The sequence below is a fragment of the Apodemus sylvaticus genome, chromosome 10 (genome assembly GCF_947179515.1).
Source record: "Apodemus sylvaticus chromosome 10, mApoSyl1.1, whole genome shotgun sequence".
Classification (NCBI taxonomy): domain Eukaryota; kingdom Metazoa; phylum Chordata; class Mammalia; order Rodentia; family Muridae; genus Apodemus; species Apodemus sylvaticus.
The window spans coordinates 63696887-63720423 of NC_067481.1; the positions used below are offsets into that span (position 1 = coordinate 63696887).

A 23537-nucleotide genomic window follows, 5' to 3' on the forward strand; every position below is an offset into this window, starting at 1 on the left:
TGCCATCTCAAAAAAGATCATGGTAAGCGAAGCCTAATGGCACAGGTCTTTAATCTTAGCACTCAGGAGGCAGAGCAGGGAATCTTTATGAGTTCTAGGCCAGCCAGGGCCACACAGTAAAATTTTGTTTAATAAAAAAAAAAAACCAAACCAACCAACCAACAAACAAACAAACTAAACTAATATTGTCTGCAATAAAGGTTCTTTCTCCTTTTTCAATCCTGTTGTCCTCTATTTCTTTTCTTTGCCAGAGCGTTCCAGCTGGAACTTCTAGGATAGGGCCAAGAATGGATGTGCTAGTGTTGTTACTGAGCTCTTGTTTGTTTGTTTTTTCGAGGCAGGGTATCTCTGTGTAGCCTTGGCTGTCTTGAAACTCATCCTGTAGGCCAGGCTGGCCTCAAACTCAGAGACCCCAGTGCTGGGACCAAAGGCTAATCTTTACTGCTGTTAAAGAGAAAGTGTTCATCCTTTCACTATGACATGTGTTAACTTTATTAATGTTGAAGTTATTCCTTCCTAGTCCTAGGTGAACTGGGGAAAGGTTTCAAATTTTAGCAAGGTGCTATTCTGTACCAACTGAGAGAAGCCTGGTCAAGTTTTTGTTCATTTTGCTTTTCTTAGTGTGTGTGTATATGTGAGGAGGTAAGGAGGAATGTGTGCCACTTTAGGTGTGTGGAGTCAGTGTTCCGTCCACCTTTAGTCCACGTTATCAACTCTAGACTGGGAGGCTTGCATGGCAAGCACCTTTACCTGCGTACCACCCCACTGCCTGCGTACCACCCCACTGCGTACCACTTGTAAGTGGCAGGACTGTTGGAGCTACTGAGTTTCATAGTCACTAACAGCAGAGGATTGAAGAGTAAAAGGCAGGACAAGGGAGGACAGCCACAGAGTTCTCTATTGGAGAAGTCAGAGTTCTGAACTCTGGGTTTTTATAGAGAGATGGAGAAGAAAGTGGGGGGCGGGGGGGCAGGGTAGTGTGAGGAAAAAGGCGAGTCCGAGAGGCCAGAAAAACTGGCAGGCAAAGCCTGCACCGGGGTAGGGACAGCGGGCGCCTGAGTACCTAGAGAGAGAGAGGCTGCCTGGGTAGTGGGGAGGGAGGTCCTTGCGCAGAAGGCAGTTCTGAATGGGCCTCCCAGGTACCTGTAGAGAAGAGGCTGGGTTCTTCCCTGGTGGCTGGAAACGCTGAGGCCTGCTCCATGCTCCTATGCGGCAGGTTTTGATAAGGAGAGACAGTTTACAGTTACAATGCTTTATTATAGAAAAGTAGGAAGAGAAAAGGAGGGATAAAAGTAAAGAGAGAAAGAGAAGATAGAGGGATGAGAGCTGGCCATGACCACGTGGAAAGAGGGGAAAGAATGGAGAGACTAGGGGGACAAGAGCAAGGAGAGAGAAAAACCGAGAGAGAATGAGGAGGGGCAAGAAGCTTCCTTTTTTTTTTTTTTTTTTTTTTTGGATTTGGTTTTTTTCGAGACAGGGTTTCTCTGTATAGCCCTGCCTGTCCTGGAACTCACTCTGTAGACCAGGCTGGTCTCTAACTCAGAAATCCGCCTGCCTCTGCCTCCCAGAGTGCTGGGATTACAGGCGTGCGCCACCAACACCGGGCAAGAAGCTTCCTTTTATAGTGGGCTGGGTTACCTCGCTGTTGCCAGGTAACCGTGGGCAGGGGAAACCTGGCAGTAGCCAGGTGACTGTAGGGGTGGCGTCCAGCCAGAACGATGGCCACAGGGTTCAGGAGTTGAAGAGTCAGGGAGCATGGCTCACTGGTTCCGTCCCTTGTAGAATGTTCTACTGGGTCTCCGGAGTAAGCCTTGCTCAACCAGGCCACAGACTGCCTTATACTGTCCCACAGGGTAGAGAGGTTAAAAAGTTGAAAGGTGGGGCTGGAGAGGTGACTCGCCTGTTGAGAGCACTGGCTGCTCTTGTGGAGGACCCAGGTTTGATGTCCAGCACCACACGGCAGATCAAATCCTGTAACTCTACATCCATGAGATCAGATGCCTCTTCTGGCTTCCATGAACACTGCATGCTTGTGGTACACAGATAGCCACACAGGCAAAACACTTATATACGTAAAACAAAATCCATAAAGAAAGTTTAAGTAAATTAACCATAATCTTGCAAATGTAGGGTTTTTGAAATATTTGCAAATATTATAACTGAATACAGGTTTGAAATCTCAAATCTTGGTGAGTACAAAGGCAAAAACATAGTCAAGAGTTGGTGGATGTGGAGAAGCTCCTTACCTGCTACAGACAGGAAGCACAGGAGTCATCTTAAACAAATGAAGCATAGGGATCTTACTTAGGGTCCCCTCATAGGGGTCAGCCCTAAGTGAATGTATTTGGAAATGGCGGACTCCTATAGAGGTGGAGGCCAGAAGGCATCAGATCCCATTGGTCTAGAGTTACAGACTTTTGTGAGCCTCTATGTGGATGCTGGGAATTGAACCTGGGTCCTTCAGAAGAGTGGCCTGTGCTCTTAACCACTGAGCCGTCTCTCCTACCCAATTCATCTTTTAACATGAGTACACAGTAGCTGTCTTCAGATACACCAGAAGAGGGCCTCTGATCCCATTAGAGATGGTTGGTAGCCACCATGTGGTTGCTGGGAATTGAACTCAGGACCTCTGGAAGAGCAGTCAGTGCTGTTAACTGCTGAGTCATCTCTCCAGCCCCCCCAATTCATCTATCATCAAGGAGTTTAGTTATCTAGCTTCTTGTCCACATATTCTATAATATGCTACCTCCCTAAGAGGTAACCAGATCTCCCTAAAACAACCTTTCCGTAATAATCACATGGTCAGTGTGTAAAAGAATCCCTGCCTTTAAGACATCTAAATTCTAATGACATCTAAATTCTAGATCTCCCTAAAACAGCCTTTCCGTAATAATCACATGGTCAGTGTGTAAAAGAATCCCTGCCTTTAAGACATCTAAATTCTAATGTCTTAGGCATACACACAACTCAAAATGAAGTTGTGCTCATGGCAGCTTTATACTAGGGATTTAAAAAGAAGGAAGCAAGACAGCATGCATCTTTAATCTCAGTGCTTTGAAGGCAGAGGCAGGTAGATCTCTGAGTTCTAGGCAAGCCTTCATAGTGAGTTCCAGGACAGCCAGGACTACCAGAGAAATCCTGTCTCAAAAAACAAAACCCAAAGCAAACCAAGAATCTAGCAATACACATAGAGTGTATTCTTCATTATCGCTTACTAGACTGACTAGACAAGGCATGGTGATCCCAGCACTGGCAAAGTGGAAGCAGGAGGATAAGAAGTTTAAAGTCATCCTTAGCTATAGAAGTTTGAGGACAGCCTAAGCTACATGAGAATCTTGTCTTTTTTTGGGGGGGGGGTGTTTGTTTGTTTGTTTGTTTGGTTGGTTGGTTGGTTGGTTTTTTTCAAGACAGGGTTTCTCTGTGTAGCCCTGGCTGTCCTGAAACTCATTCTGTAGACCAGGCTGGCCTCGAATTCAAATCCACCTGCCTCTGCCTCCCAGAGTGCTGGGATTACAGGCGTGCACCACCACTGCCCGACAAGAATCTTGTCTTTAAAAAAGAGTTTACTAGATAGCTATTGTTATCAGTTACCTTGTAAGGGCTCTCTATCTCATTGAGTAAAGAAGATATTTTTTTCATTTAAAATTTTTACGTGTATGATTATTTTGCCTGCTTGTATGTGTGCCATACCGTATGAGTGCCTGGTCTCCACAGAGGTCAGAAAAGAGCTAGAGTTACAGATGGTTCTGATCTACCACGTGGGTGTTGAGTTTTTTTGTTTTCTTGTTTTTTTTGGTTTTTTTGTTTTTTTGAGACAGGGTTTCTCTGTATAGCCCGGGCTATCCTGGAACTCCCTCTGTAGACCAGGCTGGCCTCGAACTCAGAAATCCACCTGCCTCTATCTCCCAAGTGCTGGGATTACAGGAGTGGGCCACCACTGCCCACCGGGTGTTGAGAATTAAACCTGGGTCCTCTGCAAGAACAGCCAGTGCTCTTAATTGCTAAATTATCTCTCTAGCCCCTGACTACTACTATTACTATACTAATCCTCCTCTTCTTCCTCTTCCTCCCCCTCTCCTCCTCCTCTACCGCCCCTCCCTCTCCTCTCCTCCCCTCTCCTCTTTCCCTTCCTTCTTCTTTCTTACACTACAAATTATTAAAGTGAACCAACACATATAACAAGACAGCAGGTGCTCTGGCTATAGCAAAGTTCTCTTCTGACCAGGCATGCACATAGTACATATACACACAGATAAAACTTTCACATATATGAAACAAACAAACCGCCAGGCGGTGGTGGCGCACGCCTGTAATCCCAGCACTCTGGGAGGCAGAGGCAGTCGGATTTCTGAGTTCGAGGCCAGCCTGGTCTACAGAGTAAGTTCTAGGACAGCCAGGGCTATACAAAGAAACCCTGTCTCCAAATAACCAAATCCAAAAAACAAAACAAACAAATAAACAAGAAGCCAAGTTATTATAGAAAAACAATAAAAAGAAGGCAGAAACTTTAGATTGCATGATTTCCTTTTTTTTTTTTTTTTTTTTTGGTTGTTTTTCTAGTTTGAACTTGGTGTTTTGTTTGGTTGTTTTGTTTTTTGTTTTTTGTTTTTTAAGCCTAGGTTTCATTTAACTAGGTTAACATTGGACTCAGGATATAGTCAAAGATAACTTTAAATTCATGATCCTTCCATTTCCACATCTCAATTTCTGGGATTAGAGGAGTGTGTTTGTGTGTGTGTAGTGTATGTGTTTTCTTATACGTTTGTGTCTTAGTCACTGTTCTGATGCTGTGAAGAGACCAAGCCAACTCTTATAAAAAGAAAGCTTTTGTTTTGTTCTGTTTTTACTTTTCGAGACAGGGTTTTTCTGAGTAGTCCGGCTGTCCTGGAACTTACTCTGTAGACCAGGCTGGCCTCAAACTAAGAATCCTCCTGCTTCTCCCTCCTAAGTGCTGAGATTGAAGTCGCGAGCCACCACATCCAGCTAACTTACTTTTCTATTTTGTGTTACTGGAGATTGAACCTATGTTTTTGCGCATGCTAGGCAAACATCATCTGTTAAGCTACAGCCCAGCCTGTTTAATCTTTATGTTTAGGAAATGCGATGTTTGTTTGTTTGTTTGTTTGTTTGTTTGAAGTTGGTCTTTGTAGCCAAAGCAGGCTTCAAAGCCTACACTACTCTTAGCGTCTTGAATGCCCGAGTGTCAAGTTGCACCTGGCTTGTTGCTGTTTTAGTGTTCTCTTCTCCCCTTCTCTGGGTAGTGCTCAGTTTTTATGTTGGGGAGTTATTCGTTTTTAAATATGATTTGAATTTTTACATATTTTTCTTGTGCTTTACAGAAAGAAGGCCTTTCTAAATTCAACAAGATTTATGAATTTGACTATCATCTGTATGGCCAGGTAAGTGCTGAAGTGTTTCCATCATAAAGCTGACATATAAGGCAGACATGGTGGCTAGCCATGATAATCCTAGCATTTGGGAAGCTGAGGCAGGAGGGCTATTTTTAACTTGCAACCTAGCCAGGAGTCATAGGGTTACTATTGATGTTATGAAACACCATGATCAAAGCAACTTCAGGAAGAAAGTGTTTATTCAGGTTATCTTCCGATCACAGTTTATCATCAAAGGAAGTCAGGATAGTTACTCAAGGCAAGCAGTAACCTAGAGGTAGGAGTTGATGCACAGACAATGGAGGAGTGTAGCTTACTGGCTTGCTTATTGAGCTGCTTTCTTATAGAAGCCAAGACCACCAGCCTAGGGGTGGCACCACCCATAATGCACTGGGACCTCCCCACCAGTCACTAATTCAGAAATGACCAGCAGCTGGATCCTCTGATCTTTAACCCCCTAGGGTTTTTTGTTATTAATAAAAAATGGTAGCACTTTAATCCCAGCACCTGGGATGCAGAGGCAGGCAATCTCTGTGAGTTTGATGCCAGCCTAGGCTACCATATGGAGAGCCAGGACAGCCAGGACCACAGAAAGATAAGCCTTAATTAAATATGGAGAGAGAGTAGTATGAATGGTGCTGTATCAACGTGGTTTTGGTTTTACAGAGTTACAGAGTTACAGTTAGTTCCTTTCTTCTCCATCAGCTGTGTTTGTTCATAGTTTTGTTAGTTCTTTTCCTTTCCTTTGAATGATTTGGCAAAGTACAACTACAGAAAGACTAACTACAGTTTTGTCTTTTTTCAGAATGTTACTATGATAATGACTTCAGTCTCTGGACACTTGCTGGCTCATGACTTCCAGATGCAGTTTCGGAAATGGTCAGTACAATTAGTAAGGAAATAAGTTGTGACAAACATTACAGGGATTTTGAAGCATGTTGATCATACCACGTCATTTATAATAATTTGTAAATACTAACTTATAATTCTAGAATTACCTAAGGTTACATGACCTGCTGCAAGCCTTCATCATACCTTAGAATTAACACTCACTTTGAGATATTCCCCTAAATATACTCTTTTCAGTGCAACCCGGATTGCGTTTATTCTATTGCAGATGTGCATGAATGGATTCCAGAGTTTCTTCTCTGATTGGCAAAGTGGACAGTACGCTATGTAGAAAGTCATAGCTTTTAATCCTCTGGCCAGTTTTCCTCCTTTTCTGTCTTGTGAGACATGGTCTTTCTCCAGTCCTTCTGACTCATCTTTCCAAGTTAATATCTGGCATGTGGTTGTTTTGGGTTTTGGTTTGGTTTGGTTTTGAGTCATGGTCTGTTGTTCTGCTCAGGCTGGTTTTTAATTCCTGGCACCTAGTGGTTCTTCTGCTTCAGCCTTCCGAGTCGTGTCTCTGTTCTCAGCTTCTCTAGGCCATTTCCTGTGGGAGGGCCACTTGTGAGCCTGCTGTAGTCATACATTCTTAGTGCAGAGGGCTCTCTTCTGTGCTGGTAAAGGCTTTTGTAATTGCATTTCTGTTCTAGGCACAGCTGCAATCCTCTTGTCCTCTTTGAAGCAGAAATTGAAAAGTATTGCCCAGAAAACTTTATAGACATCAAGGTAAGATCTCTGGACGACATGGGACTCTGAGATTGAAAACAACCAGAAATCACTAGACTGACTGATTTCTATGTTTTTAATGCATTGGAATTTCCACCAACCTCAATATATAATTGATTATTTATTTGTTTGTTTGAGCCAGAGTCTCACTATGTAAACTTGTCTGGTCCAGAATACAATAACTAACTAGGTAGACCAACCTTGAACTCAGAGAAATCCACTTGCTGCTGCTGGAATTAAGGTGTACACCACCATGCCCAAACAGTATCATGCCTTTAAAATATTCCTATTTTAATACATACATACACTTATTGTATAAAGGGTTTTGTTTCAAAGACAGGGTCTTGCCATGTAGCCCAGGCTGGCCTCACCTTGCACAGATACTCTTTTTGAACTCTCAAGTGCTGAGCCATCACCCTGAGTCTAAACTCAGTATCCAAAGAACTATATGAACCCTTTAAAAATGAAACTCGCCGGGCGGTGGTGGCGCACACCTTTAATCCCAGCACAGGAGGCAGAGGCAGATGGATTTCTTTCTGAGTTTGAGACCAGCGTGGTCTGCAAAGTGAGTTCCAGGACAGCCAGGGCTACACAGAGAAACCCTGTCTCGAAAAAACCAAAAAAGAAAAAAAAAATGAAACTCAAGAAATAAATATTACTAAATCGTTCATTCTAGCTCCCACCTCACCCGTAGGTAAACTACAGAAGCTTGGAAGTAAGATGGAACAACATGGACTCATATCATCTCTTCCAAGGGAGAGGGCAGGAGAATCATTGTAAGGTCAAGGCCAGTGAGGACTACTTAGCAAGTCCTTGTCTTAGAAAAGTTACAAAGTTTAATTTGTTGTTTAAAAGTTGATTGTCATGAAGCAAAGGCCAGCAGATCTCTCAGTTTGAGACCAGCCTGATCTACATAGCAAGTTCCAGGCCAATCAGGACTACATAGTGAGACCCTGTGTCAACAAAGAAAATTGTCAGGCCAGGAGCCAGAGTAGAAGTGTAAGAGGGCTCGAGGCGGCTCAGTGCTGAAAAGTGTTTTCTGTTCTTCCAAAGGACCCAAGTTCAGTCCCCAGAACTCAGGTGGGCAGCTCTCAAGTACCTGTAATCCTCCTGCAGGGGATCAGACATCCTCTTCTGGCCTCTGAAGGAACCCACACACCTGTGGTATATACTCACACGGAAACACACACATATACACAAATGAAAAATATTGGAAATAAAAATACCAGGTGGAAGAGATGGCTCTGTAGCTAAGAACACATGCTCCTCTTTGAGTGGACTTGGCTTCAATTCCTAGCACACGCCTCAGACAGCACACAACCTCCTCTACTCCAGCTTAGGGAATCCAGTACCTCTGGCCCTTCAGTAGCTACATTCAAATGCACATTTCCCACACACTAACATGTACATGTAATTAAAAATAATAAAAAATTTAAATTATTTTTAAGGTGAAAAAACAACTGAGTTTGTGAAGTCCTGTGGCATCCGCATGCCCTCCCACACACGATGCTGCTGCTGCTGATATAATAATAATACAATAATAATAATAATAATAATAATAATAATAAATAGGAGTAGACAGGTAAATGACCAGTTAAAGGCATTTCCCATTTAGTTGTGCTAAGTAGGCAAATGTATTAGAATGACACTCCGTGTGCAAGCCTGGGAATGAGCTAGGTTTGTAGCGTGGTTCCTAGTAGACATGATGCCCCCTGGCTTAGTCTTCATACTCTATAAACCAGGTGTGGTAACACGTGCCTGTGGTCTCAGCACTGAGGACATGGAGCCAGAGCAGCCCGAGATGAAGTCTGTCAACCAGGTAGCGCATGCAGGGCAGCCTGAGCTCCAGGAGACCCTTTCTGGGGAGGGAGACAGGAGGACTTTACTCCGTGACTCCAAGATAATCAGAACCACTGATGCTGGACGCTTTAGGGCTGAGCTCTGTATTTCACCGTGTTGACAAAGTTGTATGAAATCCTCAGCCTTGTATGCACACAGAGTCCCGGAGGACTGTACCCGACAGCTGTACCACGAACAGCTTTCTCTGCTCCCTCAGCCCTGTGAGACTTGAATCCTCTAAGACCAGCCAGATTTCCTGATGGACTCTTTTGTTGTCTTGTTCTTGTTTTTGAGTTGTTTGTTTGTTTGTGTTTCATTTTGGAAACATGTTTCACTCTGTAGCCCAGGCTGGCCTGAAACTCACAGCAATCTACCTCAGCTTCCCAAATGCTGGGATTGCAGACCCAGTGCTGCCTAGCTAAAGATCAAAAGAGGGTGTCAGATCCCCTAGAACTAGAGATATAAATGGTTGTGAGCTGCCACGTGGTCCTCAGGAAGAGCAGCCACTGAGCTATTTCTCCAGCCTCCTAAGTCAGATTCTTCAGTGTAAAGGAACTAAGTAATTTCACATCATTCTGTGCTCATTGTGCTTTCTCCCCATAACCTCAGAGAACTCTAGAACGAGAGACACAGCATTGTCAGGCATTGGTGATCTGGACTGACTGTGACAGAGAAGGTGAAAACATCGGGTTTGAGATTATCCATGTATGCAAGGCTGGTGAGTCTACTACTAAGCTTTTCTGCTGGGTGCTGGGGTAGGGAGACTGCCACAGTAGGCCTAGCTTGAGCATATTAGACCTCAAAGCCCTCCTCCACAGTGACACACTTCCTCCTATAAGGCCACACCTACTCTAACAAGGCCACACCTCCTAGTAGTGCCTCTTTCTGTGGGCCAAGCAGTCAAACAGGTAAGCCTATGGGGGCCATTCCTATTCTAGCAACCACAGTTTCTCCATATAGGGTTCCTCCTGAACCATTCACAGAGCCACACATAGATGCACACATACACATAATTAAAAACAATAATAATCATTTTTGTTTTTGAGACAGAGTTTCTCTTTGTATCCTTGGCTGTCCTAGAAATCACTCTGTAGACCCGTCTGGCCTCAAACTCAAAGATCCACCTGCCTCTGCCTCCCAGATGCTGGGATTAAAGGCGTGTGCCACCAGTGCCCAGCTATGATGAATTTTTAAAAAGTTCATCTTTTTAATTGCCCATATTGTTTTTATGGTGTCTGAGTTAAGTTTTTGGGGCAGAAGCTTAGTGATAGGATTGTTTTCCTGTCAGGCCAGTGAGGAGGCTCATCAGGAAAGGAGAGAAAAGACGTTTCCTCTATACATGTGTGACATGCATGCACGTATGTATAGACACATTGAATAAATAAGTAAACATGAAAAATTTAGAAAGGAGAGGTATGATTGAACATACTTTAATCTTAACATACAGGAGGCAGAGACAGACAGACAGGTCTCTGAGTTCAAGGCCAGCCTGGAAGACAGAGCACTTCTAGCCAAGGCTAAAGAGTAAAACCCTGTGTCAAAAAACAAAACAAATGTACAAAATACTTGGGCCTGGAAAGATGACTCAGTAGTTAAGTACTGGGTGCTCTTTCAGAGGACCCAGGTTTGGTTCTTAATATCTACATGGTGGTTCATAGCCAAGTGAAACTCCAGTTCTGGGGAATCTGATACCTTCTGACCTCTGAGGGCACCAGGAGTACATGGTGTGTGTGTGTGTGTGTGTGTGTGTGTGTGTGTATGTGTGTGTGGTGTAAGTGAATGTAATTAGTTCTTTCAGGGTTAATGACTTTACGTAACTGAGAAGTGGTGAGAAGCCTATCTCTGCCCTAAATAATAGGTTTTAATTTTCTCTAAAGACCCTTAAAGAGTTACGTCTGAATCCATAACACTCCTGAGAGTTTAAATATATGACTTTTTTTTTTTTTTTTTTTTTTTTTTTTTTTTTTGGTTTTCTGAGACAGGGTTTCTCTGTGTAGCCCTGGCTATTCTGGAACTCGCTCTATAAACTAATCTGGCCTCAAACTCAGAAATTTCTCTGCCTCTGCCTCTGCCTCTGCCTCCCAAGTGCTAGGACTAAAGGCGTGCACCACCACCGCCCAGCTTAAATGTATGAACTCTAAAGGACAGTGTGTGTCCTGTATTCTTTCCTGGAGAAACATAAAATTCTCCCAGTAGAACCTTTAATTGGATCTGCAGGATTGCTCAGTGTGTGGAGACACTTACCACACAACCTCGGCAACCTGAGTTCAATCCCCAGGCCCCATGCAGAAGTGGAAGCAGAAAGCTAGCTCCGTAAGCTGTCCTCCGAGCTCCTGGATGCCGTCGGTCGTGCACACACCATAGACTGCACAAGAATGTTTAGAATTCATTATCTTTACCTTTGTCTCTCCAGCCCTCATCCCCAAAATTTTAAGAGATCCTTTAACTCTCCAAGTTGTTTTTTTTCTTTCCTAAATTAAAGCCAAAAAATTCAAATAAGATTTAAGTCTCAAAAGGTTCACCTAAAAGATCCCACTGTTATTTCTTTTTACTTTTTTTCATTTATTTATTTGTTCTGTTTACATCTCACTATCAGCCCCTCCTCTCCTCCTAGCTCCTCCATGCAGCCCCCCCTTCCCCTGGGTATCATCCTATCCTGGCACATCGGTCGCTACAGTACTAGTTCCATCCTCTCCACTGAGGCCAGACAAGGTGGCCCAGTTGGGGGAACAGATTCTTTAGGTGTTTCTGACAAGACTTAAATTAAAGCTTATAATACCCTTCTCTCTTTGTTATTTGCATTCCATTAATTTCAACTAAAAGGTTAAAGGCAAGCCAGTGTCTTATGCTGGTTTGCCTGGATGTCGTGGTGCTTTGCTTCTGTGCCGAGATGCAGTTATGGTCAGGTTTGGCATCTGTGCTTCTGTGTCTTCTTGCAGTAAAGCCCAATCTACAGGTGCTGAGAGCCCGCTTCTCTGAGATCACACCACACGCCGTCAGGGCAGCCTGTGAAAACCTAACCGAGCCTGACCAGAGAGTAAGTGACGCAGTGGACGTGAGGCAGGAACTGGACCTGAGGATCGGTGAGGAGCCACGTGGGGCTGCCCAGCACCTGAGGGCACCTCGGTGCTAAGTTATGGAGCCAACATAGCTTCATGGCTTATTGCTTCCCTGTTCCCTTCCTTCTCTGCCCTCCTTTTCCAGGAGCCGCCTTCACGAGGTTCCAGACCCTGCGGCTCCAGAGGATTTTCCCTGAGGTACTGGCAGAGCAGCTCATCAGCTATGGCAGTTGCCAGTTTCCCACGCTGGGGTTTGTGGTGGAGAGGTTCAAGGCCATTCAGGCTTTTGTGCCGGAAGTCTTCCACAGAATTAAAGGTAAAGCCCAAGCATTTTGCTGTAGGATCTGTGTGCCCCAGGAAGACCAGGGGGCTGCAGGGCTCCTAAAGGCATGGCTATTGTTTTGCCCTGCTGCCTTCACCTGCCCAGATGCAGAATACCGAAAGGGCCCTTGTGTGTCCAGACCCCTTTGCTTTTTCACTGTGATAAACCATTTTCCATCTGTCATGGCTTCTCTGAGACAACCTCTGTTTGTTTACAGTAACTCATGACCACAAAGATGGGACCGTAGAGTTCAACTGGAAAAGATACCGTCTCTTTAACCACACAGCTTGTCTTGTCCTTTATCAGTTGTGTATGGAGGTAAGGAGGTTTGAGACCAGCCATCTAGGAAGCCTTCTCCACACTCCCCAGCAGCTCTTTCCCATTGGGCTATGCTTGCTTGTTGGCTTAGACTATACACTCCTGGGGCCTGTGCCTGCAGGATAGCTCCGTGCCTGCAGGATAGCTCCATGCCTGCAGGATAGCTCCGTGCCTGCAGGATAGCTCCATGCCTGCAGGATAGCTCGATGCCTGCTGCCAAAGCTGAAAACCTGAGTACAATCTCTGGGAAACAGACAGTGGAAGAAGAAAAACCAATTGTATGGTGTGTGTGTGTGTGTGTGTGTGTGTGTGTGTGTGTGTGTGTGTGTTTTGTTTTGTTTTGTTTTGTTTTTTGGTTGGGGACGTGTTCCAAGCACTTAATCTAGCCTGGCCACTGATAAGTAGAGCTTTATTCCAAGGTCATTCTGGGGGAGCTTGAGATTGCACAGCCACTAGACTCCCAGCCTGAGGCCTGAGTCACCGCAGGAGCTTGTCATCCTAGGAGGTCTTCATCCTAGGGGAGAGTCTGCAGCAGGGCCTGGCCTGGTTTGTGAGGCAGTAGGCCCTGATCTAATGGCAAGGAAAGCTGAGCGTATGCTGCTTGTACTTGGAGGGCGGATGTGCGAGGATCACCTCAATTCCTGGTGACTTTGAGTCTAACCTGGGATACATGAAACCAAGGCTTTAAAACAAACAAACAAAAATGTTTAAGTAGAATAAATTTATAATAATAATAATTAATAATTAATAATTTATGAATGAATTATGGAATGATAAACACCTGTTGTACTTCTAATTGGCTATAATGGCAACTAAGTAGCAAGTGACAGATTTTTGAGCTCCTTGGAAAGAATAGGTGGTCCCCACTCTATTGGGAAATAAATTTGGATTTTGATATACGAATCTCCTCATTAGCAAACCATTTAAGTTTCATTAACAGAGTCTGTGAAAGTTTTGGAGTTTATATTGTATGATTTTTTTCTGTTTATATCTCAGGCATGAAGGTGGTGGAGTGAGGGGCGGAGCCGTAGGTGGGGCACGCTGAGCAAGTGCTCTGACACTCACTGCCCCAGTTCTAATGTCCTCAATTTTAAAAGTAAAAAAAGTGTAACAGGGAGTGTGCGTGCGTGCCTGCGTGCGTGCGTGCGTGTGTGTGTGTGAGTGTGTGTGTGTGTGTGTGTGTGTGTGTGTGTGTGTAGGAGACTTTGCTCAGATGAACGCTGAGACTGTGGGACTCCATCTATTCTAGACCATGGACTTAAAGACTTGTGACAGTGTCTCTCATTGTTGACTTGAGTAAGAAGGAAGTGGTGGCACCCACACCGTAATGCACACACAGAATGTGTGCCATTGCGTAAGGTGTTTCCCTGGGCCTCTCAGGGGCCTGAGGTGGCATACTGGCTAATGTGGGATCTGTTCCTGGCTTTGTAGGATCCCATGGCCACCGTGGTAGAGGTCAGATCTAAGCCAAAGAGCAAGTGGAGGCCTCAAGCTTTGGACACTGTGGTATGTTCCAGATGGGCTGCTCCGGGCACCGAGGAGCACTTACTCCTCTTGTTGGGCTCCGGCCCAGTGCAAGGAAGGAAGGAACGTCACCCATCTCGAGGCGATGCTTGGGTGGTGGTGATGCACTTGGGAGGCAGAGGCAGGCTGATCTCTATGAGGTCAAGGCCTGCCTGGAACAGCTTGAATATTCCAAGGCTATACAGGGACACTCAGTCTTGAAAATTTAAAAAAAACAAAAACAAAAACCGGGGCTGGAGAGATGGCTCAGTGGGTAAGAGCACCGACTGCTCTTCCAAAGGTTATGAGTTCAAATCCCAGCACCCACATGGTGGCTCACAACCATCCTTAAAGAGATCTGATGCCCTCTTCTGGTGTGTCTGAAGACAGCTACAGTGTACTTACATATAATAAATAAATCTTAAAAAAAAAAAACAAAAAACAAAAAAACAAAACAAACAAACAAACAAACAGCCACGTAGGAAAGCACCAGGGAGGCCTGAGTTAGCTCAGCCTCTTAACAGAGGGATTAGATAAGGTTCTGCAGACACAGGGGGCCTGGGTATCCTGAGTTAGCTCAGCCTCTTAACAGAGGGATTAGATAAGGTTCTGCAGACACAGGGGGCCTGGGTGTCCTAGAATGCCATCATTGCAGAATCACAGGATTCTGAGGTCTTCTTAGTCCTTTTTAAAATTTTTTTAGGGGGGGCATGTATTTGGTTTTTTTTGAGACAGGGTTTCTAAGTAGTCCTGGCTGTCCTGGAACTCATTACTATAGCTCAGTCTAGCCTCAACTAAGAGGTATACCTTCCTCTGCTTCTGAAGTGTAGGGTTCAAATCATGCACTACCATGTTCAACTTTTGCAGATTGTCAACAGAGAAGAACAGCTTGAATATTAGAAAGCCTTAGAGGATGTTTCCAGTGTATGGGGAAACTTGAGAGTTGAGCCGTGTTCTCCAAGGGTGGTTCTCAGATTTTAGCATGATTCTCTTATCAGACTACTTGTTAAAGACACAGATTGTAGTTAGGGGTGGTAGTATGTGTCTGTGGTCCAAGCTATTAAGAAGCTGATGCTAGAATTTGAGGCTAGCCTGGCCAACATACAAAGCTTGTCTTGAAAAAAATATACTATCTCGGCATGGTGCTACGGACCAGCTAACTTCCTGGACAAGTGTCAGCACTGGTGAGGGTTAGGGTTAGTTAGGGGTTAGGGTTAGATTAGCGTTTGGAATGTAGGGTTAGGGTTAAGGTTAGGTTAGCATTTGGAATGTAGAGGCAGGAAAATCATGAATTCAAGGACAGCCTGGACTATATGAAGCTGTGTCTCAAACCAAAGAGAAAAAAATATTTGGGCTTGAGAGATGGCTCAGTGGTTAAGAGCACTAACTGTGCTTCCAAAGGTCCTGAGTTCAAATCCCAGCAACCACATGGCGGCTCACAACCATCTGTAATGAGATCTGACCCCCTCTTCTAGGGTATCTGAGGACAGTGTACTTACATATAATAAATAAATAAATCTTTAAAAACAGTTTACTTATGAGACAGGATTTTCCTATGTAGGCCTGGCTGCTCTGGGACTCGCGTGGCTGAGACTGACCTAGATCACACAGACATCTTCCTGTCATACACCTTTATGCTCTTATGTGTTTTCTTGTTTTGGTTGTTTTTGGTTCATTCGTTTTGATTTGATTTAAAGTACTTTTTAGATAACAACCCCACTAGGTGAGATCTGCTTGGCAGACCCAGGAACCTTCCCTTGGATAGTCTCTCCCTCATGACATGATGGCTATAGCTGAAGTGTCAGGCCAGACCTACCTGAAGATGAATTAGGTGCTTGGGTTGTGCTCTGACTCAGAAGACACTCCATCCTTCTGTCTCTGTTGACAGGAGCTAGAGAAACTGGCGTCTCGGAAATTGAGAATAAATGCCAAAGAAACCATGAGGATTGCGGAAAAGCTCTATACACAAGGGTAAATATAAGCGCTCACAGAGCAATCTGACATCACTCCTTCCCCTGTCCTCCATGCTGGGAGCATAATCCAGGGCCTTGCACACATTAGGTGTGCACACTACCATTGTGCTAAATCCTACTCTTGACTCTTCAGCAATTCTCCTGGGTCCTACCAAGTGTCAGCAGGCAGGCAGCACATTTAGGGGTTTTTTTTGCCTGTCAGAATCCTCCTATGTCTGTTGTCAATGAATACCTAACAGTGTATATGTCCTTTACTGTATGACAGTGTATGTATTCACCTGATAGTGAATACCTAGCAGTGACATGTCCTTACCACTGTGTGAGAACATGACAGGTGACTTGTCCAAATTGAGATATGTTGTAAGTATAAAATACATAGTAGATTTTGAATATATATATATTTGTATGAAAATAAGACATGGGGATAGAGAGGTAGCTCAGCAGCTAAGAGCGCTGACTGGTCTTCCAGAGGTCCTGAGTTCAATTCCCAGCAACCACATGGTGGCTCACAACCATCTTTAATGGGATCCAATGCCCTTTTTTGATGTGTCAGAAGACAGTAACAGTGTACTCACATGCAATAAATAAGCCTTTCAAAAAGAAAAAGAAAAGACATGAAACATTCAGGATTTTTCCTTTCCTTTTTTTTGTTTTTGTTTGTTTGCTTGTTTTGATTTTTTTGGATTTGGTTTTTTCAAGACAGGGTTTCTCTAGCCGTGGTTGTCCTGGAACTCACTCTGTAGACCAGCCTGGCCTAGAACTCAGAAATCCACCTGCCTCTGCCTCCCAAGTGCTGGGATTACAGGTATGTGTCACCACTGCCTGGCTTTCCTTTCTTTTTTGACACTAAGGATTAGACCGAGAATATCCTTCACACATCACACAGCACCACTGAGCTGTAGTGGGCAATACTGTTATTCAGAGTTTTGTTTTGTTTTGTTTTGTTTGTTTGTTTTGTTTTGTTTTTAGTTTTATTTATTTTATTTTATTTCTATGGGTTTTGCCTGCATGTATGTGTGTACCATGTGTGTGCCTGGTGCCAACAGAGCCCAAAAGGAGGTGTTGGGTCCCGTGCAATTGGATCCCCTGGAATTGGAATTATATACAGTTGTTAGTTTCCTTGTTGGTGCCGGGAATCAAACTCAGGTGCTCTAGAAGAACAGCCAGTGCTCTGAACCACTTTCTAACACTAGGGTAACACTGTTCTTTATCTGCTTTAATAAAAAGATATTATAAATAATAATAATAATAATTATTAATAAAAAGATATTATAGGCAGTGGTGGCGCATGCCTATAATCTCAGCCCTCTGGGAGGCAGAGGCAGGCGGATTTCTGAGTTCAAGGCCAGCCTGGTCTACAGAGTGAGTTCCAGGACAGCCAGGGCTACACAGAGAAACCCTGTCTCGGAAAAAAATAAAGTTACAGAAGAATGTGCTGTTGGGACAGCCAAGTCCATTGAGGCTTCCACCACACAGGATCTTTCTGTCAGACTGATGTCTATAAGGAGCCAGTAGTATGCCCTGAGCCAAAGGAAGTGCTGAGTCTTGGCCCTTTATAATGTATAGTGTGCTTTTGCTTTCTTGTCTAGGTTCCCAGACTGTCCCAGCAGGAAAGCCTCATGCTTTTGACCCCTTGAGGGGCCTTGTCTCCAACTACCCTGTCTCAGCTTAGGTGGTTAACAGTTACATTGGCAGTGTCAGTTGGGTGTCTATAACTTCCAGTGGTTACGAAACAATGAAAAAGCCTAACAACACCCTTTGGTACCTTTCTATTAGGTACATCAGCTACCCACGGACAGAAACAAACATCTTCCCCAAAGACTTAAACCTGGTTGCATTGGTGGAACAGCAGACCCTGGATCCACACTGGGGGGCTTTTGCTCAGACCATTCTAGAGCGAGGTGGCCCCAATCCACGAAATGGGAACAAATCTGATCAAGCTCACCCTCCCATTCACCCCACCAAGTACACCAGCAACTTGCAGGTTGGTTCCTCCGAGTGTGAATCCTGCTGGAACCCAGAGCAGGTGCAGGACAGGTGGTGAGGCCCGACTGGGCTCTGTTGCTTCTGGGTTTTGGAAACAGTGACACCAAATGTCTTTTATTTCAAGAGGGAAGGAAAGTAAGCCTTCAGTGAATCTGTTTTTATGTTTTAAATTTTTCTAACCTTTGTGTTAAGACAGTTTCACTGTGTAGATGAGGCTGGCCTCAAACTCAGAGATTCCCCGTCTCTGCTTCCAAGTGCTAGGATTAGAAGTGTGAGCTACCAAACCTAGCCTTAGTGGTTTTAATTACATTTTATTTGTTGTGGGCATGCATGTGCAGAGGTCAGTACAAGGACGTAGCTGGAGGTCTACACAGAAGGCTCTGTACTTACGTGTGTGTTGTGTCCTTACTATTTATAAATGCAACATTTGGGCTGGGGTGATAAAGTAGGTAAAGGAATCCTTTAAATATATGCAGATGAAAGTCTCATGAACTTTTTAATAGGGTGAGCCTCACTAAATCCTTGTTTACCTGACTGATGGACTAGTATCCCCAACAAATCATTGCTTGTGCACACATGAGGGGAGCCTAAAGCTTTCGTTCAGTGCTATCTGTCTGTTTTTAGAAAGTATCTTGCTAATTTCTTATGGTTTTGCCTCACTCTCTCTGGTCAGAGTTGTGAATTTCACATTGTGGCATACTCCCTTAATCCTGACAATCAGGAAACAGAGGCAGGCAGATTTCTGAGTGCTAGTAGACATAGGCCATAATGAGGCCCTTTCTTTAAAAAAAAAAAAAAAAAAAACCACCACACGGAGCGGCTCCCCAAGGACTCTCACGCTCTCGTGTCCTCTCAGGGCCTGAATAGCCATGGGTTTTGTTCTGTGCAGACTTGTGGCTCACAGTGGCGTAAATCAAGTCGAAACTCATTGGTACTGTGCTCCTTGAAACACTGTTCTGGAAGGAGTCCCTCCTCCTCCTCCTCCTCTGCAGGGCGACGAGCGGCGGCTGTACGAGTTCATTGTTCGCCACTTCCTGGCCTGCTGCTCTCAGGACGCTCAGGGCCAAGAGACCACTGTGGAGATCGATATCGCCCAGGAGCGCTTTGTGGCCCACGGCCTCATAATTCTGGCCCGTAACTACCTAGATGTGTATCCCTATGACCACTGGAGTGACAAGGTGACAAGGGGTGGCCCGTCATGGAGAGGGGCAGCAGTTGTGCTCCAGCCTGTGGCTCCTGATGGAGCCAACTGATCTGAACCCAACATGTGCTCCCCCCCCCCCGTAGCTCCTCCCTGTCTATGAGCAAGGCTCCCGCTTTCAGCCCAGCACTGTAGAAATGGTGGACGGGGAGACTAGCCCACCCCAACTGCTCACCGAAGCCGACCTCATCGCCCTCATGGAGAAACATGGTATCGGTCAGTATCTTCTGTGGGGATCTCGTGTCTTGGGCATGTCGTAGGCCAGGCGTGGCCTCCTCTCGGCAGGCATCCTATCCCTATTCCTATTCTATACCTTCAATGAAGGGTCTGGAGTACACTTCAGTGGCAGGGCACTTGCCTACGGAACGTGAGGCCCTTTAATTCCATCCCAAACCCCCACTCAGACCTGCACAAGTTAAGGCCTTAACTAAGGTCACAAAATACGTACACTAGTATATCTAGTCCATATAACTCCTGGCTAATTTGCTTTTTAAATTTGTTTTTACAGTGCTAATGTTAGAACCCAGCGTCTTTTGCAAACTAGGCAAGCGCTCTTAACACTGAGCCCAGGGGACCCCAGCCCTTCCAGTGCTCCTGAAAAACCCAACACCGTCCCATGTGTGTAATGATATAGGTGTTTATTATGACTCAAGACTCAGTTGAAGGGCGCCTTAGGGCCTTTGGATTGGTGGTCCTTTTTGATTAAGACCAAATAAAAGCTGAGGCAGGAAGGTTGAAAGAGTTAAGGCCAGAGGAAGCCGGCAGCTGAGGAAGTCCCTGTCTCAATGTAAAATTTAAAAGGCCTGGGAACCTAGCTACAGTAGCACAGGACCTATATACAAGACCCTGCCTCAGAAATAGTAAAAAGTATAATTCCAGGGTCTGGAGAGTGGCTCAGCAGTTATGAGAGTTTCCTGCTCTTGCAAAGGACTTGAGTTCTGTTCCTTGCTCCCATGTTAGATGGCTCATGGCTGCCTGTCACTGTAGCTCCAGGAGATCTGATGTCCCCCTTCATGGGGGCCTACACTCAGATACACATACCCATGCGGAGACTTAAAATTAAAATAAGCCAGGTGTGGTGTAGCAGTCCATTGTGATTTTTGGTTTCTATCTCCCTAGCAGTACAGCTGCACTGAAAAGCTACCTGGGTCACAGCTTTTGAATAGAAGTGGACAAAGAGAGCAGTATTTGGGAAGTGTGGATGTTACGGTGGTCCAATGGGCCACTCAGTATCATCTGACATGGGGGAGGAGAAAGATTTGGATGAGGAGTTGTAAGGCTGGAACTGACAGTTGTGAGCCCTCAAATGTTAGGCGGGAGGAAAATCATAAGTCAGATGTGAGTAAGAGATCTGACCTGCATGAACTGCTCAGGCATAAGCAGTTCCCATGCATGGTAAATGATCGACAGGCCATGCTGGTGCTGCCTCTGTATCACCTCAGAATATTGGGATATGAGATGGTAGAGGAGAATTTAGAATTCAAGGACAGCCTTGGCTACACAGCATGTTCAAGGCCAACTGGGGCTATACTAGATGCTGTTAGTGATGGTGGTGGTGGTGGTGGTGATTGATGATGGTGGTGGTGATTGATGATGGTGGTGGTGATTGATGATGGTGGTGGTGGTGGTCATGATGGTGGTGGTGGTGGTGGTGGTGATTGATGATGGTGGTGGTGATTGATGATGGTGGTGGTGATTGATGATGGTGGTGGTGGTGGTCATGATGGTGGTGGTGGTGGTAGTGGTGGTGGTGATTGATGATGATGATGATAATGATAAGGAAATGGTTTCCAGGTACTGATGCAACTCATGCAGAACACATTGAGACCATCAAAGCCCGGATGTATGTGGGACTCACCTCAGACAAGCGGTTCCTGCCTGGGCATCTGGGCATGGGACTTGTGGAAGGTAAAGCACTAGGGAGTTTCAGTGGACAGTGGGGAGGCCAAGGTGTCCCAAGTTCCTGACGGTGTCATTTAGAACCTCACAGCACTGCTCTTTCCCTACAGGATACGATTCCATGGGCTATGAGATGTCCAAGCCAGACCTCCGTGCTGAGCTGGAAGCTGATCTCAAGCTAATCTGTGAGGGCAAAAAGGATAAGTTTCAGGTTCTGAGGCAGCAAGTGGAAAAATACAAGCAGGTTTTCATTGAAGCAGTGGCAAAAGCAAAGAAGTGAGTGCCAGACCCTGCTCCCCTGTGCTGGTGTTCTATACTCCCAGCCATGCTACAGCTCCCCCCCAGGACTGAGTGCCCCCTGGGAGGGGGCTACAGTACCCCCAGGACTGAGAGCCCCCGGGGAGGGGGCTACAGCACCCCCAGGACTGAGAGCCCCCGGGGAGGGGGCTACAGCACCCCCAGGACTGAGAGCCCCCGGGGAGGGGGCTACAGCACCCCCCCCAGGACTGAGAGCCCCCGGGGAGGGGGCTACAGCACTCCCCCAGGACTGAGTGCCCCCAGGGAGGGGGCTACAGCACTCCCCCAGGACTGAGTGCCCCCAGGGAGGGGGCTACAGCACCCCTCCAGAACTGAGTGCCCCCGGGGAGGGGGCTATAGCACCCCTCCAGGACTGAGAGCCCCTGGGGAGGGGGCTACAGCACCCCCCCAGGACTGAGTGCCCCCGGGGAGGGGGCTACAGCACCCCCCAGGACTGAGTGCCCCAGGGGAGGGGGCTACAGCACCCCCAGGACTGAGAGCCCACCGGGGAGGGGGCTACAGCACCCCCCAAGACTAAGAGCCCCCAGGGAGGGGGCTACAGCACCCCAGGACTGAGAGCCCCGGAGGAGGGGGCTAGCTACACAGGCACTGTTCCTTGGATTTTCCCCTCTGGATTCAGTTTATTCCTTTCTAGAAAAACTGGCTCAGCTTTTGAAGTGCTGTTTTCGCCAGGCGGTGGTGGCACACACCTGTAATCCCAGCATTCTGGGAGGCAGAGGCAGGTGGATTTCTGAGTTCGAGGCCAGCCTGGTCTACAGAGTGAGTTCCAGGACAGCCAGGGCTATACAAAGAAACCCTGTCTCGAAAAAACCAAATGCAAAAACAAGAAAAAAGAAAAAAAAAAAAAAAGAAGTGCTGTTTTCTCCTTTTTATTCTGCCTTGGTAGGCAGCAGTCCTTTAAATCAGTTAATCCAGGTCCTAGCATGGCATCTGTTCATTCTCTGGAGCATTTGGAAGTGGCCAGTTTGCAAACAGAATATGTGTTTTGTTAGAAAACAAAAGATGATGACTCCTGTGACTCATCCTAGGTGACACAAGCAGGAAAATTGCTGTGAGTTCAAGGGTATCCTGGGTTAACAAAACGAGACCCAGTCTCAAAAAACAAAAAAGGAAAAAGTGTTTTCTAAACGTGATGCTACAATTCAATAGCATAGAAACATTTAGTTTGATTTTCTGGCTCTCTTGAACTCTCCGCAGTGATGATACCTTTGTTTGCCAGTCACCTGGCTGATGGCAAGCACCTGCTAAGCCACGGGCTAGGATTAGTTCCCAGGAAAGACCTCCATAAGGCTAGTGGGCGGTGCTTTAGCTGCTCTAGGCCAGTGCTGAAGATTACATTGGTCAGCTGCAGCTCACAATTTTCCAGTTGTACGTGAGTATTGAAGACATCATACAAACTGTGTTCTAAGCTTTAAATAGCCAAGCACCCGGAGACCCCTGGGAAGCATGGCCGTACGGTGCCTGTGCCTACCTTCTGCATCTCCTGTCTGGACAGCCTGAGGTACATGAGCCACCCTGTGAGTCAGACCCTGGCAAGTCCTGTTTGTGGTCAAAAGATAAGGCCACGTCCTGAGATTCACAGCTAGTATGTGAAAGGGGAACAGTCTTGGTCACTGAGCTCAGTCTGGGGTCTTGCTCAGCCCAGGCAGTGGCAGGACGACACCCAGCTGGTGTTCACTGGGCAACTTCTCCATGTGGAGAAGTGGAGGGTCAGTGTTCTGTATGGCTGTTATCATATGGATGGCAGGAAATGTCACTTGGGGTTTTTGTTTCTTTGGTTTTGTTGTTGTTTTGGGTGTGTGTATGTGCAGAGAGAGAGAGAGAGTGTGTGTGTGTGTACGTTCTGAATGTGAGTGTTGACATGCAAAGCAGGTGTACGCAGGCCAGGGAACAATTTTTAGAAGCTAGTTCTCTTCTTCTTCCACTGTGGGTTTTCCAAGGATCCATCTTGGGTGTCAGGTTCACACATTTACCCACTGAACCTCTGGGTCAACCCCAGTTTGGGTTTTTAATCCTTGAGACTACTACCCTGCAGCAGAATTGTGTAGACAGACTTTGCTAAATGTGTACTATTCTGGGAGCCTGGGAGCCTGGAGCCAGGGGCAGTGGGATAGA

The 23537-nt window shown here is 45.8% G+C and overlaps 1 protein-coding gene across 1 annotated transcript in view; it reads left to right on the forward strand.

Annotated features, from left to right (window-relative positions):
• Top3a (DNA topoisomerase III alpha) overlaps positions 1-23537 on the forward strand; it is a 40688-nt gene that overhangs the window by 11720 nt on the left and 5431 nt on the right. Inside the window, exons 2-15 of the mRNA XM_052197124.1 lie at positions 5340-5399; positions 6196-6269; positions 6929-7004; positions 9453-9561; positions 11783-11926; positions 12048-12218; positions 12442-12542; positions 13974-14048; positions 15934-16016; positions 17795-18002; positions 18997-19182; positions 19292-19421; positions 21000-21113; positions 21215-21380. Of these exons, the coding sequence (XP_052053084.1) occupies positions 5340-5399; positions 6196-6269; positions 6929-7004; positions 9453-9561; positions 11783-11926; positions 12048-12218; positions 12442-12542; positions 13974-14048; positions 15934-16016; positions 17795-18002; positions 18997-19182; positions 19292-19421; positions 21000-21113; positions 21215-21380 (1697 nt within the window). The remainder of the gene's footprint in view (positions 1-5339; positions 5400-6195; positions 6270-6928; positions 7005-9452; positions 9562-11782; positions 11927-12047; positions 12219-12441; positions 12543-13973; positions 14049-15933; positions 16017-17794; positions 18003-18996; positions 19183-19291; positions 19422-20999; positions 21114-21214; positions 21381-23537) is intronic.